Here is a 20,773-nt window from a genome sequence, read left to right on the forward strand (position 1 = left end):
TAGCAGATGGGAGCCTCACTGCTACCCTTCCACTCCCTGTCTCAAACTGAGCCAAGCAGGTTGGCTCCCCCACCTTTCTCCATCAGCGTCAAAGCTGCTGCCCCCACAGCCCGATCTGGTTGTCCCTTGTAAACCCACTTTGGTCCTCTGGGAAAGCACACAGTAGGTTCTACTGGGCTGAAGGTGACTGATGGAACTGCAGTCCTCTCTGCTCACTTCATGACAGGGCCTCAACAAATGCTCCATTCCAGCTTTTCCATTCTCTTCCAGCTTTCCCCTGCTGACAAAACAGACTCCTCAACACCCATCATCAACATCCCCCAGTTCAGGTATCAGCTCTCAGATATACACAGTGGGTGTCATCACCTGGCACCACCTTATCCTGCTGCCGTGAGGTGCCTTCTGCAGAAAGACATTCACCAATGTCAAACTCAGCTAGTCCCAATCGTAGTAAGTCAAAAGAAAAAAAAAATAAATAAAAGGAAGAAAATAGGCCAAAAAGTCCCCAAACCCAAAAAAAAAAAAAATCTTCCAAACTGTCCTGCGAAGAGCGACAGCTCCCTGGGCGTTATTCGACGGCAGCCGCAGGCCGGCGCAGCTGGGATTTCGGGCACGGAGCAGCCCGCCAGGTGAGGCGTAGGGCCGCGGCCAGGCCGCCTCAGCCTCCCGGGGCACCCGCGCCGCTCCTCGCCTCCTCAGCGCGGCCGGCCGGGCCCGGCGCTCCGCGGCGGGGCAGGGAGGCGTTACTGGACGGTGGAGCTGCTCGCCGCCCGAGCGCTGGCTCCCTTCTTCTTTTTTTGCCCTTCCTTTTCTTTTCCTTCCCTTCCCGCCGGCGGCGGCCCCGCGGTGCCTCCCGGCGCGGGCGCGCGGTGCGTTCGTTACCTGGCGCTCGGCGCGGCTCCTTCCTCACCTGTGCGCGCCCCTGCCAATGGCAGCGCACCTGGCGGCCGCGCCGCCAATCAGCGCGCGGCTCGTCCCTCTCCCCGCTCCTTTAGTGAAAGAATCCAGCGCTGCTCGGGAAAGTTACCTGTGCGCGCCCGGCCCGGCCGCTCTCCCGTGCCGAGCCCCGCCGGCGCCCCAGCCCCGCCGCTCCCCACATGCCAGGGGGAGGGGGCTCTACCTGTCCTGCCTCGGCGGCTGGCTGTGGAGCCGGGAGAGGGGGGGAAGGAAAGCAGAATTACCAGTAGCTCTGGTTCTGCCGTCCCGGGCGTTCACACGCACACCTTCACCTGCACAGACCTGAAAGTCCAGTTCCGCCAGGCAGACGGAGGCACCGGGAAAAGGGGAGAGAGTTCATTGGATCAAACATGTCACAAGAGACGGACAAGTAAGTGATCGCAGGCACGCCGCTGCGCCCGCTGCGCGGGGCGGCCCGCCGGGCTGGCCGTGCTCCCCGCGGCTGGCGGCGGGCGCGGACCCGCCGGGACGGCTCTGCTCCCCGCTCTCCTCCCGCAGCCACGCCGCAGCGGGCGCACAGACACTCCGCAGCGCCCGAGGACGAGGCTGCGCCTCACGGTCCCGCACCTCGCTCTCTGCCTGGCCGTGGGGCTGCGCGATTATTTGTTAAGCTCCCCTTTTAGTTTAGGTTTTTATTTATTTGTTTGTGTTATTTTGGTTCCCCCTCCACCCCTCACCTCGAGGGTCGCTTTTCGTGACAGAGAGCTCCTGGCCCTGGAAGAGCAGAGCGGCCTCCGCCCGCCGAAGGCCTCGGACGTAAAGCGCTTCTTAGCTTTTGTGCTGGCGCAACAAAGGGCTTTTATCCCCAGAGGGCCGGGTTCGGCCATTTTCCTCCCCTCGGCTGGGGCAGGGGGCCCGGGCGGCGGAGGAAGGCCCCGCCTCGGCCCAGGTGCTCCCCGGCCGCCCCATGCGGCGCCTTCTGCCTCGCCGTCCTGACCTTGTTTTCCCGGCGGGACGCCCGGGCGGGCCCGCGGCTGCCCGGAGACCGGCGGAGTTAAAAAGTAACTTTCCCAGTAGCGAAGGAGAAGGATGAAGAACAGAGGGAAGCCTCCCGCTCCCGCTGGCCCGGGCCCGCCGCAGCCCCTCTCCCGCCCAGGCCTGGCGGCAGCGAGGCCGGGACAGAGCGGCGTTGCAGGGGCACCCCGTTGTCTCCCGGGGCCGCCGGCCCTGGTGCCGGGCTCTCCCCGGGACACGGAGGGGCCGGCGGTGGGCTCGGTGTCCCCGGGACGGGGAGCGCCGTCGGGGGGCGCGGAGGCCGCAGCCCCGTGCGCCGCTCCTGCCAGCCCGGTGCCGAGCGGGCCCGGCCGGGGCTGGGTTATCCGGGCCCGGCCGGGGCTGGGTTATCCACCCCCGGGAAATAACTCGCACAGGCCGTGCCGCGCTCCCGCCATGGCGGCGGGTGGCTCGGCGTGGCGCCCAGAGCCGCCGTGAGGCAGCCAGGCGGGAAGGCCATTTTCCCTGCTCGGGTGCTTCTGCAGGAGGCGGCTGGCGAGAGTTACGGGGCAAGGAAGATGGAGGGCGGGAGGTGGCTGTTTTGTTTGCTGCCCTGGTGCAGGTAGGAGTGCCCCAAACACGGGTGTGAGCTCGGCTACGTTCGGTGTTGCTCAGGTGCCAGCCCTGGTTGGGCTCCCCAGAGCCTTTGTGCCAGAGGAGGTGGAGAGGAGGAGTCTGATGTTGGAGACAGGCTTGGTGACAACCTGCCTGTCAAAGAGTGAAAGAAGGAGATTACCCGGCAAAAGAACACAGCCGGGGTGGGTCCCCGGATAGGGAAGAGACAGGACGGTTCAGAGGAGAAAGAGTAAACAAAAATATGAGACCTGGCCTTTTCAAACGTCAGCTGACAGTGGGGTTGCACGAAGGTAGCTACTGACATGAAATTAAAGTGATTCGGGCAGGAGATGAGAATGGCGTTTAGGAGTTCGTTTGACCTGGGATGGGAACTAATGCCTTAGGTGGCCAGATTAGAGCAGTAAATGATTAAAGCGAGAAGAAGGGAATAAGGACAGAGCCCTGAGGGGTGCGGGTGAGTGAAGGAGAAGCTGAAAGAGCAATCGTTCGGTTGGGAGGGGAACCAAATTAACTGTGGAAGAGCTGATAAGCGGTGATAGAGGGCATCCCAAAGCAACGGGCAGTTCCAGAGCGTGTGAAGGTGAAAAAGGCCTGTAAGTTACTTCCTGCCTAAACGTAGTTGCCAGTAGTTTCAGCAGCCAGAAACGAGGCTGCGGCAGATCAAGGGCAGTTAATGGGAGTGGGAGGGGAATATGGAAAGGTGTGTGTATGGAGGGGGTCAGAAGAGCAACTTCACACCAGCGTCGGCTTTGAATCAGAAAAACAGTGGAGAGGAAACACAAGTCATGTAACAAACTAGGGCATAAGTGGTTTCCCTCTGGATCTGGGATGCTACTGAGATGCTGGACTATCCTTCCTTTCCAACAGCAACAACATGGCAAACGTGTAAGCTACTGAGACTGGAGATTAATGCTTTTCATGCCCTGCTCTGTGTAGTGCTGCTGCTGTTACCACAGTGAGGAACTTAAGAGCAGTGCAGAGCATGCAGCCTCAAGTAACAGCACTTGCTCCATTGCAGGTATGCCTGTGATCAGTTACTAGTTAAGTTGTTTAGAAAATTCATAGGTGATAGGTAGGAATTTGAAAAGGAAATGGAGAGTAAAGAAATCCCCTGTGCTCTCTATAGGCAAGTGTAACATGAGAAGACAAATACATTTGTTTCCAGAAGAGATGACCAGATGGAATGAGATAATAAACTGGCGCGAGGAGTTTGCTTGGGAAGGTTTTTTGGTGTTTTTTTTAAGGTTCTAATTATATCCAATTAGAATCTAATCTAGAGAGTGCATTATTCTCCACATGGCCTTTCTTTTACTTAAAACCAGATCTTCCCTACAGGCAAGACTGGAGAGTGGAGCTCATTATTTTGAAGTCAGTTAATTTGTCAGAGTCATTGGACGTGTTTCTGTGGGGCTTGTGCTACTAAAATGCTGCTATAGAGGACTAAGCATGGGAGGGGATATAGAAAGTGTGGAAAAATACATTGCTGGCATTTCTGGAGAGGTGATAGACCCTTCTGCACTATTACATAGAGATGCCTGCGGTGTCCCTCTTTTGGAGGGAGCAGTAAGGACAGGTTCTGTAGTGCTTTAAGGGGGGCAGTTAGGTGAAAATGCTAAAGAACCAGGTGTTTGATTCTCATGCTAACTGAGGAGCTTGGAAGGGGAGATTATCCTGAAGATAGTACACCTATCTCCCTGTCTTTCCCTTTAGTCTTTCTGCCTAAGCTGGGTTTTGTCTGCTTGTTTCCACAACCTCTGGGGTCAGGAGAGATAAGGCATGATTGCACATGCATTTTTCAGAGGTAATACCGATTTAAGCAGGCTGTGGCCACTTGTTCCTGCCTCTGTTCCACCCTCTCAGCTGTGTCAGTAGAGCTGTTGTGCAGCTAGAGAACTGTCTCAGAGTTGAGGTTATTTTTGTCATCAGTGTGGGTTCATTATGCAGCAGGGGTGCAAGCAAATGGCAGGTGTTAAGAATATAACTGTTCAAACTATAGTATCTGCAGAGGGAAATGTGTGTCCCTCCCACTCTTGAGTGTTTTCTAGGTCTGTGCTGCTGCTTCCATTGTTATCCAATTTCCAGATCCTTTGAGGGGAACCTGGGGATTGATGAAGGCTGAGGGACATAGGGTGGGAAGGAGGGAGCATCCCTTGTGCAGGGTGAAAAGGCGGTTCTAGGATACACTTCTGCATTTATAGGCTGAAGTTGTTCTTTTGTAGTATATAAAGTGATCACTGCAAAACTCCAGAGTCTAGAGCATTAGTGGAGTGAATCAGTGAGCTCACCACTTGTGAGACTTAACTGGGTTTGTAAATTGACTGCACTTCTGCGAATGAGGAGCAGCAATTTGCAACCATTTGGGATCTGTCTCGTAAACCCACGGCTGTGTCCCTGCTGCTCCTGGAGTTGTGTGAAGGCCCAGGTGGGCTGGGACAGCAGTTGCTGGAAGGGCAGGCTGGTGGCAGGCCCCAGCACGCGGGCTGCCGTGGCTCTCTGCGGGCTGGCAGCTGCCTGCCTGCCCCCTGTCAGGCTAACAACAGCCCAGGGTGTGCACAGCTATTCAGGACACCAAGTAGCCGCGGCTGGGGCGTGCTCAGACTGCCCACATAAAGGAGGGCTTGGGGCAGCCTGGGTCTGCAGCGCAGCATATGCTTGTAGGTAAATAACCGAGTGGAGAGCAAGCCCGTAGGTGGGAATGGGTTTAGACCTGTTCCCGTGTGTCAGTGGAGGCATGTTCACATCCAGCTCGCTGCTTGGTAGTGTCTGTGGCAGAAATTGATCTAGGGCTCTTCACAGGGTATTTTTGATTCACTGTTTTCTCCTCGGTGTGTAAAGTTACTGCCTTCGTAATGTTTAACTTAAGGATCTACTCCTATAACGCAAAGGGGATTTGTAATTTACAGTATGATTCTTTGTTTTGTTCTTAATGTTTTTCTTTGAGGGTCAAACACGTTTCCTATCAGCAGATTTAAGTAGCAATTAGGTGACAAATCACTTAATATTTTTTTCCCCCACAGCCAGTTGTCTGAATAGGGCATCCAGTAACATTAATTTTCCGAAGTGTTACTCTTCTGGGAAAAAATGGAGAAATAGAAATTAGATGTGTTTAGTAGTTGTGCTTTTTGAATGCCAGACATGCTGTCACATGAAAACCCTAGAAAACCATTTCTGTGCAAGGAAGGTGCAAAATCAGTGTGCAGAACTTCATAGAACTTTCGACCATAGCTTAAGTGAGAGGAGTAAGAGTAGCATATAGTTAGATCTTGCTGTTTACTGTCTCTCTGGTGCTGGAGTCTGAGACCTGACTGAAGATCAAAGCTGAGGAGGAGGGAGGGGATTTTTCCAGGTCACTTTAACTTGATTGTAATGATCCCATAACCTCTTCCCCGTGGAAAGGTCAGCAGGGACATCATCTTCCCTGTTTTGGCTGGGATGTCTGAAGGGGAAATGATATTACATCAGTTGATGTTTGTTGCAAACGTTTTCACAAATATTAATCCTGTGCAGTGGTTACCTTAAGTATTTATTTTTTTATTATGAAGCAGCCAATTAAGTTCTTCTTTTTTCTGTACATACACAAAATAGCACTTTCAAATGCTGATCTAGGAATTAATCCTGGGATAAATCTTTATAAGATTTTGATCAGCGATTAGGACAGTACTAGCTAATTAAAAGAAGTAATTATTTCAGACATCTTAGTATACAGGGGTACTGTTCTGTTCTTTTACAGTGCTGACATCATAAAAAAAGACAGTGGTTGCTTACAAAATATTTAACCAAGGAAACCGTATTAAGTACACCTGAACTGTGAAGTCAAATATTGCAATATATCTACAGCTTGAGAGTATGTCTCAAACATCAAAGATTGTGTATATAGATTTATTTTATATATGTGCATCTATTTATAGTTATATTTTTTAATATATAGATTTGTTAATTTTTCTGATTTGGGGAGGAAATGGTATATTCCATAATGATGTATTTAAGTAGTTCTATGAAGTATATTTTTGGATTTGTCGTCCTTTTAAAAATATTTGTGGGAAATCTTGACTCCCAGGTTTACTCATTGAATTCATGTGTTCCTTCTGGGTGCATAAAATATTTGATATCCTGAAAAAGCAGCGATCAGTGCTATCAGTGCAGTAACTATTCCATTTCCATTAACTCTGTGGAAGCAGTGGATGAATAAAGACCACAGGACCAAGGGTCAGGTTAAATTGCAGGAGGTCTGGGCAGCCTGGTCATGACCTGTTTTTAATTTTACAGCCTGCTTCTTGCTGCTTCAAGTCAGCTACGGCAACCTTGGGTGCTATGCACACTTGAAGTACTCTTCTTAGGAAAACAGCATGGCCTGCCATGAAACTGCTAAATAATTGCTAATTCTGATCAATTCTGTCAGCTCCTGCAGGAATGCTGTGAGCTTCAAGTTTTTCCTCATTTTTTGAGATGTCAGTGATTTTTTTTTAAATGTACTAAAACCTGTCCTTTTTTGTGAGACTCTGTCTTGATTAAAAAAAAAAGCAACAGGCTTAGTACATGAGTAATAAAAGATTGGTAGAAATAATATCTTATTTCAGGTGAAACAAAAAAAGTCTCTGAAGTCATAGTTATAAAAAGTCTGTCCCAGGGTAAGTAATTGCTTACTTGAACTAGTCCTCAGTAGGCATTTATTGTATGTGTTTAAACCTTGTATCAGATTTCTTTTTCTTACTTCTGCTTTGACATAGTTAAAAATAATTTTTTGTCAATGTTAATGAATCACCCATTTGTTTTAATCTCTTGATCATCACTGCATGCTCAAGTTATTTTGGTTCGGAGTAAAAACAAATAAAACCTCTACTAGGCATCTAATTGTTAAACTAGTTTGTTTTGCCATTCATTGTTACTCTTCTTAATATATTATTTTACTTCCTCTCTGAGTGTTTAGTGATGGTAAATTCTTTTAATCATTTCACATGTGTAATCTTGTTCATATTTGTCTTGTGCTCAAAAAGTAAAATTGTCCTAAAATTGCAAGAGTCCCAAACTTGCATTCATTAGAAGGCAAAATGACTCAACCTTTTTAATGGGAGTTTTTTCCTTGGTATGGACTTCTGGGCCAGAGGGCATCTTACCTTTTTTGTTCCCTGGTGGTCTAAATGCTTTGATTTTTTTTTTTTTTTTTCTTCACTCTCAACTCATTTGTGTATTTATATAGTCACTAGATTGGGTTAGGTACATTTTGAGACCTGTTGTGCTTCTGGGAATGGTGTGATTGTTGACTGTGAAAGACAAAATACTGAGAAACATGGACCATAATTTTCCTGTTCTTAAATGTTTGTGCTCCTTTGTAGTCTTAACAGAATCCTATTATCTAATTGAAATAACAATATTGCAGACTATTTAATTATACATTTTGGCAATAGATTCTGACAAGTCTCAAGGTTTTTTTTAAAACTAAATAAATCAAAACTTGCAGTGAGCCACATAAGTTGTGGGTTTTTTTTTCATGGTATTTTGTTTGTTTTTTGTTTTGTTTTTAACTTTATGTGAAATAGGCAAAGTAGTATTCTGAATGTAGTAAACTTAGGCCAAAACTAACATTAGAATCTTCGAAACAAATGGTTTCAAGCACTAGGACTAGCTTTGATTTATACTTCTGTGTGTAATGAGCACAGGCAGAAATTTATGATCTGGAATTTGTAGTTTAACTTGCAATTTCTGTGAGATCTGTCCTTCATTTAAAATGGTCATAGTGCTTCATTTTGTGCCTGTGAATTCATATGTATGTGCATTAGTTTTAAGATAAATTGCATTAACATCTGTTCTAGATCTATTTTATAGTTGTCTTACAGCTAAGATTTGTGTAAGTGTAAAATAAGCTTACAGAAGGATTGAGAGCTACTGAAATGTTTGTGAATGATCATACTCTGCCCTCCTTAGTTGTGTCAAAACTGAAGTGGGAACTTCTGCTCTCTTTTCTGGTTCTTGGATGTGTCTAGAGCTCCTATACCTTTTGTTACACCAAATGAAACATGGGTGTTCAACAAGTTCACCATCTCTGTGACTTTGCACTGGAAGAAAGACCAGAATGCACCATGGTGTGTGATGCTTCTCTGTGCGCAAGCAGAATTGGTCCCTTTGGCTCGAGTCTTGTTTTAGAATTTGTTTCTCCCAGCACTTGCAGATTGGAGACAGTTGCCCTGGTCACCTTATCATGCAACTAATGAGGAGCTTATCAAGGCCATAGGATATTTATCATTTGCTGGGCTGGGAACGAGGGTGCCATGAGTCTGTCTTGCCTTTTCCAGTTATTTGACTAGAGCTAAAATTTCAGGATGCTCTGTAACAGCTGTATGGACCAAAGCCTTGTATTCCTTCTCTTGAAGGAGCAGTTTGCAGATGATGTGTGCAGAAGTGCCTGGTGCTCTTATTGACCCGTGTAAGAATGGGCAGGCTCAGGCCTGGGCTGAAATCCGGGAACTGGAACCTCTCCTGTTTTCCTGCCTCACAAGTAATGTGTGTTCCCATCTGGCCCCTAGCCTCTGCAGGGAGGGGAAGGTCTTTTTGCATTCTCAGGGGGTGAAGAAGTCTGCATGTATATTCGTGGAGCAGCTTGATTGTAACTTTTTTTTTTTTTAAGAACAAATACAATGTCAAACAAAAAACAAAACACCCCACAGTTAAAAAATGAAAATGCCTGGGCTAGGTGCCCACCTTGGCAGTTTAAACAATCTGCTTTGGATTTCAGGGTTGAATCTCCTAGGGAAAGCAAAAGATGTGGGGTAGGTAGGAAGAGGTTTTCTTTCCCATTAGTGTGCCAACTGCATGAGCATGTGATGGAGCAGGATGCAGATGTACTTGATGCAGCGTGGCTGCATCAGTCTGCTCTATGCTCAGTGGCAGATATAGCTGAGAAGTTGAGGGTTGCTTGAACTTCGCAAATTCAAGAGAAAGCTCTTGAGCATCAAAATTGGTTTTGAGACAGTGGCAGGCAGGACACCTTGTTTCTGAATAAAAAGGAAACTCTGGTCTCCCAGCCTTTTACCACTGTTCACGAGTGTGTTAATGGGCAATTCTGATTCATTGTAAGCTAATTCGAAAATTGCATCAAGTTGGGTGAGAATTTGCCTCTAGTAGGATTTTATAGCCTCAAGGGTTGACTGTTATATGTTCATTATCTTTAATCCGAGGAAGAGCTTGAAAGGCTGGCCCTTTCCATTTAGCTGATTTATTGATGTTAAGTACGATGTACCTCTCCAGTTTACATTGTTGTACTATAGTAACTGAAATGAAACGAAGTTTTGGATATCTTTATACACTACACTTTTATATGTTTTATAAAATTCCATAATCTTCAATTGTCAAAAAGTTAAAAAAATCACTAACTGCTGTTAGTCTGGAAAATTTATGTATGTCTTGTGAAAACACACAAATAATTTTGGATGGTATGAACAGGAAAATCTCTACTAAGCAGTGGGGAGAAAAAAAAAGATTTTGCTCAAGAAAGGCCGTCTGAAGTTTAGTCTTGACATAAATGCTCCCGTGTCAGAGCAATCTGGTTCCTAGCTAGACCACTGCCCAGAAAATACCTTTCACTCTCGCACACTCCTGTTTGACATAAAACAATGGAAACATTTTGCATTCACGAGGAGCTCAAGTGGTAGCTTGAAAGGAAACATTTACTTTTTAGACACAAAGTACCCTGATTTTTTTCAGCTCTTTCTCCGTGATAAAATCAGGGTGTGCTTTCAGCTTGTACGAGTGCGTCCCTCACAGCTGTGTTCTGGTTAGCACACACCCTGACTCCCAGCTAGAGGGGTGGTGGGCTGGCCCGGGTAAGGAATGGGCACAGCAGGCATTACTCTTGTTCTCTGCTCTTAAGCAGCTTTTTAGGTGCGACTGGGGCTACACCGGGTATTCGCTGATGTTGCTGGTCGGGTTGAGTGGGAGTCTTGCAATCTTGGCCTATCTTTCTTCCTTAAATGTGTGGTTCTTGGTGGATGTGGTCACTGATGGATTTTCAGCCTTTGATAAGATTCACAGATCTATGGATCTGCTAATTGCAGGCTTCAAACTAGGCTTTTCTTTCAGCTGCGATGGTCAGAGCAGCTCTACAGTGGGCTTGCTGCTGCTCGTGGGTGTCACCCTTTGTCTTCCACAGGGTCCAGGTACCACCAGAGTCGCTCTCCTCCCAAGCAGTGCCAGCTGTCATCAGTTGTACGGCTGGAACAGACGGGGCTGCCCTGGCATGGAAGTACGGCTGACAGGACCAGGGGAGCTTATCTATGTAGAGCTTCACTTAGAATGTTGGATTTTCTTGGCCTATATTAAAATACAATGTGTTTATCTCCTCTGATTATGGAGGACTTTGCTACCTCTCTGTCATATTTAACTGAAATCATCCAAGGAGGTTCCGTAGATGTGCAAAAAGGCAAGGGAGTGTGTGTGCATGCACAAATCTCATTTCTTCAGAGAAACTCTCCCTCTCATCTAAACGGCCTTATTTAATAAAGAAGTTTTCTTTAAGCGGGCCCAATTGTTTTGGCTGGCTGCTTTGGCTAAAATCTTTGAAATGATTGACTATGCGAAATCATGATAATTAGCTCTGACCATTAACCTCCCACAGAGCTGATTACAGGGATAGGGGTGATGAGGAAGTGTTTTATTTTTCTTAGTGCTATTGTTTCAGTCTGTTTGCAGAGTAAACACGACGAGTGTGTCAGTTGATTATGCTGCAGACCATCTCTCAAGGCAGAGGAGACAGATACTTTGTTTTCAAATGTGAAAACCTGAGTTTTTAGAAACAACATGCTCTGGAGAGATGTTGGGAAGGCTCTATGTCTATGCATCTGTGCCTTTCCAACCATCCCAACTGTTAACTTACTGAGTTGCTGTTTCTAGAGCATGAATCCCCTTTGCTTTGGCTCATCCCCAACACAATCAGGTACACACTTCTGAGAGACTGCACTCTGGTCGTTACTTTAAGATCTTCTTGGCTAAGTTAGAGCAGCAGAAGTTGACTCCTCCCCTCCAGCATTTTTACAGACAAGCACAGCCCAAGCCATAGAAGGTGTGTTTTGAAACGGATCGTGCTGACTGTAGTGCTCACAAGTCACTCATGACCGTCGCAGGGCTGTGAGCGTTCAGAGTAACAAAAGGCAGCTTTTGATTTTAAGGGAAGATTGCTACAGGAAGAAGGGCGAGCGGGATTTTGTGCGTTGCAATGGGCAGCCGCCCATGTGGTGAAACAGCCCGGATTTAGCTGAAGGGGAGCTTTGTTGAGGAAAGGAGAATCCTTGCTTGGAATAATTGCTTCTGAGCCAGGGAGAATTGACTACTCCACAGTGGAAACAGGCCCTCAGCTACCTCTGGCACAAACAGCAGGGCTTTTGCAAATCTGATTTGAGTTGCTAACAATAAGGTATTGAAAAGGCAAGCAGACCTAGCAGTTCTCTCTGTATTTCCTTGGGCTCCTGATTTATGCTTGGCTTCACTTGCTGAAGCAAACCCGTAACAACACAAATGTATACGTGAAAACAAGAGGCACAAAACTCTTCAGCAAAAGCCAGGCAGAAGGGTCCTCAAAAAAATAAAAAAAAGTTTCCGGAAGTCTAATTACTTTATATTAAAGGAAAATAGCACCAATACTCTAGTTAGCTGTATTTTCTGATACGAAGCTATGAAATGCTCTCTTCCCCCACAGAGCTCATAAAATTGTGCTCTGTGTACCACATGGATTATTTTGTTTTTCATTAAATAAAGAAACTTATAAACAGTGCTTTGTACCATAGAGATTATAATCTCCACCATTCCCTTCCTCTTCCTTAAACACTGGAGCACGCACTTGCAGGTTGGGCTTGCAGCACAGGGGAGTTCTGGCGATGCCCCAGCCTGCTGCCGGTCACTGCAGCTTGGGGGCCAGGCAAGGCATGCTCCCGGCATCCAAGAGCATTTACTGCGTGGGTTCAGTTGTGCTTTTATCAAATGCTGAAAACAAATAAAAGTCTTGTTTGCGCAGTTTAAATGCCACTCTCTGTGCAACAGCAGCAGTTGGTTGGGTTAGATCTGTGGAGCTGGCACTAGTGCAGGTAGGGCAGAGCAGAAAGAGGAGATTGACTACTAAACTGGCTTTTATGTGGAAGATAGGTACCAGTTAAGTCACTAATTTAGTTATTCTTCCATTCTCTATAGCTTTCAAATTTGTAAGGTGTAACGTATTGAAAGTTTCATTGTCATACTTGTAACTTGAGCCACAATTCTTCACAGTGCTCTTGTAACACCCACGAAGCAGCACACCCCTCACTCCACTATTTCCCATGCCTAATCTGTTTGCCTACTGTCTTATGTAATAGACCTGCAACTTTTTTTTAAAATGCAGTACTTTTATCAATAAGTTTGTTGAACAGTTTGCAAATGCAGGTGCTATTATCTTCATTTATGTTTCCATTATACTGGAAGTTTCAGCCATAGCTGTGGTGCAGCAACTTCTCCTGCAGTGTACGTGAGCACTGGTCAGTTTGTACCACTTTCGGGCTGGAGGAAACTGCTTTGCTGCAAATGCCACTCACTAATGGTCCTTGTGTGTGTTACCATAGGTTTATAACTAGATGTGAGGAGTGATAAAGTGTGAATTGAGACCAAATATGTTTATTTCTGTTCCATCCACTGGACCTACTGTTCATGACCTGTTACAAAAAACTTCCCTGAAATTACTGACAAGTTGCATTCTAGAAGCAGAGAATAGCTTAATTTTAAGGTGTACCCACTTAATGAAAACTGAACTATACTCTGTTTGGATGAACTCTAGATTAGTATTAGATGTTTTTTCTTGTTTTTCATTCATGTCTTATGTCAGTTAAATGTTGGATTTTCTTTTTCCGCTAATCACGTGTACCTGTAGCAAAAATACTTGGGCAAAATGTTCTTATATTGTTGCTTCATTTTTTAAAAATAGTTTTAAAATATTTTTGTTGCTCTATATATTAGTAAAACTACATTTGAATTATTATCACAAGATCTGCACGCATTTAAATTTAAGTGCTGAAGATAGCTAATGCTGATAAATATTTGTTACCAGGTGTAATACAAAGATGCTTGCTTGATGTAATCATATAACTTTAATTGAGCTATTTGATGTTCTTTACCATGCCTTGTGAATAAAGTAATCCCTTCTGGATCACAATTTTATTCTTCCTGTCTATGCAGTAACAAGCGACTTGTGGCCTTAGTGCCAAATGACACTTCATTCAACACCAGACGAGCCTACACCAGTGAAGATGAAGCCTGGAAGTCGTATTTGGAGAATCCCCTAACAGCAGCTACCAAGGCTATGATGAGCATAAATGGTGATGAGGACAGTGCTGCTGCTCTTGGCCTATTGTATGACTATTATAAAGTAGGTAATTCTGTCATTATCCTTCCCTGCTGCACTAGCAGGGACCACTCTAAGAGGCATCAAAAGAGCCAGTTTTCAAAGACAGAAGTCACTGCATCTTTTTTTTCTCTCTAATGTTGCCATCATGCACCAATTCTGTTATAGGAAGCCCATCTGAAACAGTTTTGATGTATTTAATTCTGGAGAGAAAAAAGCAATATCAGAATTACCATATTAAATTTTCTACTATGTTTTCTTTTTGAGCATAGTGCTCTTCTTCCTTTGCAAGAACATTGGATGATACTTGAAATATTCTTTAAAAAGTGCAAGTAGGGAGACCTTGTCCATCTGTACATTTGTCTGCTTTTCTGGTCCACTCCACACATGTTTTAGTTTGCTCTTTAACTGGGGTATCTCTCATCTGACAGTTTCCCATGTTATTTTTGTTTGTATAATGATTGCAGTAGGCTGTATACAAACATACAGTGAGGTCTAGCCCTTGCACTGGGCATTTGCAGGACAGAAATGGAGCTCGACACAGAGCCAGAGATCTAAGTCAATTTACAGGAAAAACACTGACACAGTTTCAGTTTGTCATGTCCTAAACCCAGGGCTTTACATATGATTTTGGTAACTTTTTTAAAAGAAGTATGTATTTCATAGTGCTCAAGTAAAGCTATGGTTGAGATTTTTGCCAAAATCAGAGGAGAGTCCTACAGAGTGCATCTTTGTTAATGCAAAAATGTCATTCTGGAACCCATGCTGACCCCTTGGTACTCTGCAAACAGAATCTGTGTTGCATCCCAAGCACTAGAGTATGAAATAGTTACAGAGAAATGAACAATTAAGTCATGTATGGCTGCCTTGGACAGATGATCTTTGAAAGCCAGCACAGCAATACCAGGTCCCCTTGTAATTCATGATGAAATAACAAGAATAGGAATTAAAAACCTTTGCTTTTAGTTCTTATTAATATGAATGCCTTTAATGATTGGACTCCTCTTTGTAATCTTTGTGATATTGGTTCAACTTTCAGGAGAAGGGATTTAGGGAAGATGCCATATATCAACCTTGTGGTTAAATATTGTTTTAATTGCTTTGCTGGTTATGTTTCAAGAGATGCTCCTTGCTTTTGTGTGTTGTCAGTAGAGAAAACTGTTCCCAGTGAGAAAGAAAAAAGGTCCTTTTCTCTGCTTGACGTAGTTATCACGGTGCCAGAGTCTGAAATTAATATGGATTTATAAAACTAAGGGTGTGTATGAGCATCTGGAGTATTGGTTTCTCAGTAATACTGTTGTATGCAGCATTTCATTAATCTGATGGGTTTTTTTGGTAATAAAACCAGAAAATAGTCCTTTTCCTTCTCAAAACCATGTTCTAAAAGGCATGTCTGCTCCTTATTCCAGGGTAGGCAGTTGCAAAAGACTTAGAGTTCAGATGTAATAAAGTGGGATTAACATCTAAAAACTATTTTCAGCATTCAATCGTAACTATTTTTGTCTTAAATAGGGAAGAAATGTTTACTCTTGTTGATACTCCTAAACACAAACTTAAAAGTTACCATCTGTGCTGTAAGGTGGAAGTGTAGAGGACTTCCAGTTCACCAGACTCATGAATTGCCCTTATTTATCATCTGGCTCATTTGTTCTGACATGCTGGATAATATTTTTGAATTACTTTGTCAGTAGGAATTATTTGAATTTAACTGTTGGGTTTATTTAACTTTTCCTTTTTCTTGTAGTGATATTTACCTATACATAGACCCTCATTCAGAGATAAATATATAGTCTTAAAAGGGGAATCAACATATGTAAACTGTGGCTTTTATTCCAGTTCAAAAAGTAAATGAAAGAGGTTTTTTAACCAGCCGGATGTTTAACAGGGAAAAGGGATGTCCCTAAAAGAAAGAACAGCTCTAGATAGAACTCTGTGACTGTGGTGCTGTCTTGTAGTTATTGTTGATGTTATCATTGGCTACTGGAGTGCACTGTAATACTGTTTTTCCTCTAAAATCAGATGTTTTTCTGATGTTTCTTTAAAATATTTTAAAGTAAAAAGCATGGCTTTTGCCCATTCTTAGGTCTATTCTTGCTCTTTAATTGTGAGCTAATTGCTGGGATGAGGTGGATATGTCTTCCTGTGCAAGAGATAGAAGTTTTAGCCCCCAAATTAATGTCTCAGCAAGAAAAGAAAAAATATTGTCATGGCAGCAACTTTGCCCTTGGCGATTTCATATCAGTGCTGGTGTCAGGACACCAGTATGTGGGAATACAGATCTTTTAAGTCACTTGGTGTCAATTCTGAGTCTGTCAAGGGGCCAGATTTTACCTCTCATAGCTGTCGATGCAGTCAGTAAAGCAGAAGTCAGTGTTTCTGATGACATACCAGCATGCCCTGACCTGTCCCCATACTTGGAAAGGGAAAGATCCACAAACTTTCCCTAGGTATGAATCTTGCACTCTCCAGGCTTCTCTCTAACAGGAGGACTTACCTGGCACTTATGGTTTAATTGAAAAGCCTTTTTTGTCTGAACTAAAATAGTCTCAATGTAGAACTCATCAAAGCATCATATCTTCCTTCTCACCTTGTTTTATTCAGTAAAAAGTGTGTGTGTGGTTTTGGAATAATAAGAGCTTTGATTTTGAGAGTTTGGCCTCACTTGATATTCAAGAGATAGGACGTAAAGAAGAGCGCTTTGCTCCTGACTGGTGTACCCAAGAACTAGAAAAGAAAACAATTCCTGTGTTTTTTCTCTTAGGAAATTTTCCTTCTGTTCACAATCAGTCTCCCAAAGGAAACCAGCTCCTGGCATCTGTGAACTAGACAACATTGATAGTTACATTTTTCTAGTTGTTGCAGTAGCAGTCTGAAGCTGCAAATGCCTGACAGTTGCATTTACCTGACCCCATGCCTGGTGTTGTTCTCAGGTTCCCAGAGATAAAAGGCTGTTGTCTGTTAACAAAGTGAGTGATAATCAAGAAGACCAAGATAAAAGGTACAGTATTATTCAAAATTGTACACCCAGCTACTGAAAGTGTTGATCAATTGTGAACTGAAGGATGTGAGAGAGTCTGAGGGGTTTATGGTTTTCTTTCAAAGCCTAAAAAAGTGAAGGCTGTTTTGGGAAGTACATTTTAATCCTTTTTACTTCTAATTGATTAGAAAAAATGGATAGCATTTTCAAACATGCAGTTTGGGAGGTAGCTGAGAGTTTCACTCTTTGTATTTGGTGGTGGTGTTTTGCTGCTGAGATTAGCAAAATAAGATTACCTTGACAGTTAGCTATTGGCTGTTGTTCTTTGTTTTCTTGTTGTGGAGGAAAAAGTGAGTAGTTTGGCCTCAGTAATTTCATTTATAGAGTCTTATTTAACATAAATTAGGATCTGCCCAGCAAATAAAGTAACTTACATTTGCTTATAATGTTTTTCTCACTCCTCTCAGATTTCAGCTCTTCTCTGTAGGCCAAAAGTGACATGAGTCAAAGGATACTGTCTCCTGCTATTAAGAACTACAGAAAAGAAAGAGTGTATATTTTTGTAGAAACAATGAAGTTTTTACATACTGGAAGGTATCTCCATATAAAATCATGACAGACATGAGCTATGTAAGGTTTATTTCAATGTAGCTGATTTGTGACAACCTTAGATAGTCTCCAGTAGCTGTTCATAAGGTGATTGTTTCAATAGGTAGTAGTATAAATTCACTGTTTCAAAATAGGCTATGAAATGTTTTTTGAACAATTTTTCTTCTACAAACACCAGAGAAATTCCTGATGTTCAATTCCTAAATTGAGTGTGTTTGAGGAAAGTGGCCTTCAGTGGAAAGCCAAGAGAGGAACTGTAGTGTCAGAGCACTTCTCCTGGGTTGAAAACAAAGCAATGTTATACCTATTAAAAGTTCTACGAATTAACTATTTTATGTCACTGTAACTACTATCAGCAATCAGATTACTTCCAACAGCAACTGTGGGTAGCTGTGGGAATGCTACTGAGGTTACCTTACAGGCACTGTAGTTACTGATCTACTCTGCTACAATGGAATTCCTGGGCTTGCTCTTTTAGAGCATTGGTACGAGAGTTAAGCAAACAGTAGTGGCCTGCCAACAGCCTGAAAGAGCATGCCATCATTGTATGAATTTTGCTGTTGATATTCTGCCTATTTCATGTGCAAAATAGCTACTGTGAGTAATCCATGCCCTGCCTTACTCTTTATTCTTATTTTGTGTCTAAAGGCTGTTGCACTGCTGAATTGATTTTGCATCCAAATGATAAGCTAAGGCCAGAACAACCCTGGACACCCAGAAGTTATTGTAACAGGTCAAATTAAGTGCATTATCTTTCCCCATTTATTAAACAGCTCTGGACCTCTTTGCTTGCCTCTCAATTTCTTTTGCCTAGTATTTGTTAATGTATGGCAGGGACTTATTGGAATTGAAAAATCTTCTTCCCTGACATGTAAGACCGTTAAGCTATTTAAGGAGGAGATTTCCTCTATCAGGACAGTTCATAACAGTTTTTGGTTTTGTCTCACAGAAATTGTCTTAATACCACGGAAGCTCAGAATAACTTAAGTGGGGGAGAGAACCGTGTGCAAGTCCTGAAGACGGTGCCAGTTAACCTTTCCTTGAACCAAGATCCTTTGGAGTCTTCCAAAAGGGAATACAACACAAATGTGTCTGGGAGCTCAACACCCATCACAGGGTCCACAGTGACTGTGGTTAAAGCAGAGGAATTCACTCCTGTTTTTATGACCCCACAAACACACTATGCAAGAGGAGAAAATGAGGAGCACCGAGGGGTTATCTTTGAACCGTATGAAGTGTCCAGCATTGCTCCCCACACAAATTATCTTAAAGATGATCAGCGCAGTACTCCTGACAGTACCTACAGTGACACCTTCAAAGATGGAGGAACAGAAGTAAGTTTTGCACCTCAAATTAGCATCTAAGAATGCAATAAAAAGCTGTAAACAAGATAAGGATATTTGAGCTTGTAAACAAGATAAAGAGATTTGAACTGTCCACAAGAGCCATTAGAAGAACAGTGATGCTTGTGTCAACAAATTAATTTCTACTCCTTGCTGTGTTCCCATCAGTCTGTGCTCTGATTATAGGGGAGCATCATGAGGCATTTCAGAAGACAATTTCAAAGATGTTTTTTGAAAATTCTGAGAATAATAAATACTGATTTTTTTATTGTTGTTGTTTGTGGGGATATTATGTCAAGTGGAAGATGGCTTTTATTCTGAAAGAAGAATTATTTACCATTGAGATCTACCTTCAGACCTATTCATAACAGTAAGAAATAGCCACTTTGTAACAGAGAAATTCTAGATGTTCTTTTGAAAATGCAAATGAGTAGCAACAGCCTCTGCTGCTGGATAAACCCAAGTAATTTATTCAGAAGCTGTTTGTTGCACTAAGCTCTATTCTGCAACACAAGCGAGAAAGCGTAGCAGAATTAGACTAACAGAGGAGAACAGAGAATTCAACAGGCAGGTAACAACTGCATTTATAGGTACAGGAATGAGGAGAAAAAAGGCAAGGGGAGGTCGTTCTAACTATTTTACAGTTATGCTGAGTCAAAGTAATTTTAGGCACCTTTAGTATGGTGGGTACCCTCTGGCTGCTTTTGCCTGCTGCAGAATAATGCAAACAAACTGGAATTGTAGAAAGGTAATGACAATTTAAGACTGACAGTACCTCTGCAAATAATTATAGATATTAGATGGTAAAACTCACCTAGAGTTTTTCCTCCTCCCAACTCTACAAAGTTGTAAATGTAACAAAAGTACAAGGCAAGCTACATTAAGGCTGAGCTGTCCTGATTGAGTATATGAGAAATCTACTGTGTGTTTGTGTATATGTATTGTCGAAAAGTACATTGTCTCCATGAGCAACGCAGATCCAGGATGTCTGGAGGTGAAATCCGTTTGCAGATATAGAATGCATGTAGGTCAACTGAATGAGTAAATAGTGAAGAAATCCAGCTTTCCATGCTAAAATCAGTAGGATCAAACCTTGGATTAGAGACACTGCTCTGCATTATCAAGTAATATTATTTTGGTATTTTTACTGCTTACTGGTAAATGGCTCTTCTACCATACTCATGGCTTTTCCTGGGGTGCTGTAGCAGAGTGATTCCATTACATTGGTTTGTTCTGGGACATGCTGCTGGGAAGTTCCCATACAGTCCATCTGCCCTGTGCAGAGAGCTGTCAAACATGCAAACTTGTTAATTTTGGACTTAAAAAGGAACTTTACATCTATATGTTGGCTTTTCATCCCGAGTCCTGTATTATAGTAAGTTTCTTACAATGGTAATATAATGTTACCTGTTTTTAAGATGGTTGGTTAAAGCAGGATGCAGTATTTGTTATCTAGGATTTCTGTGCAGTCTGTGGAGAAAGAATCGGTTTAAATTGAATTGCCTGGAGTGGTTTTCTAAGTGCATTCACTCCTCTCCATCTTCACCTCCCCTATTTATTCTATAAGGGATACTGGACAATTAATTTTAGGTCCCCAGCCCTAGTTGTTAGGGGACATTTGTGCCACTGTTGGTGGCCTTCTAGCCCTGAGTGTTCACATGCACATGGCATGGGAGCAGGAAGAGCTTTGGCACTGCTGCAGCCTCACTCAGCACTGAGCTTGTCCCTTTGTTTTTCTCAACTGCCCAAGCCCCAGGCTGTGCTTTGCCCAGCCATGCTCCGACTGCTCCTTCAGCCACTGTTGTGTAGGCACAGCTGGATGGAGCAGTGTGGGGAAACCATAAGGTAAAATGTCAAAATATACCAAAAGAAACTTAGGCAAAGTTAATGTTTAGAAATAGGAAGGCAATTGTTCTTACTAGTTTTCATAAGTGCTTGCAAAGTATTTCCTAAGTACCAATGAGA

General features: G+C 43.6%; 1 protein-coding gene across 1 annotated transcript in view; it reads left to right on the forward strand.

Moving 5' to 3' along the window:
* The first annotated feature begins 2,346 nt into the window (after positions 1 to 2,346).
* GRHL2 (grainyhead like transcription factor 2) overlaps positions 2,347 to 20,773 on the forward strand; it is a 59,414-nt gene continuing 40,987 nt past the window's right edge. Inside the window, exons 1-5 of the mRNA XM_042779397.1 lie at positions 2,347 to 2,384; positions 10,670 to 10,725; positions 13,671 to 13,903; positions 16,810 to 16,877; positions 18,415 to 18,799. Coding sequence (XP_042635331.1) covers positions 2,347 to 2,384; positions 10,670 to 10,725; positions 13,671 to 13,903; positions 16,810 to 16,877; positions 18,415 to 18,799 — 780 coding nt within the window. The remainder of the gene's footprint in view (positions 2,385 to 10,669; positions 10,726 to 13,670; positions 13,904 to 16,809; positions 16,878 to 18,414; positions 18,800 to 20,773) is intronic.

This window comes from Catharus ustulatus, chromosome 1 (genome assembly GCF_009819885.2).
Source record: "Catharus ustulatus isolate bCatUst1 chromosome 1, bCatUst1.pri.v2, whole genome shotgun sequence".
Taxonomy (NCBI): domain Eukaryota; kingdom Metazoa; phylum Chordata; class Aves; order Passeriformes; family Turdidae; genus Catharus; species Catharus ustulatus.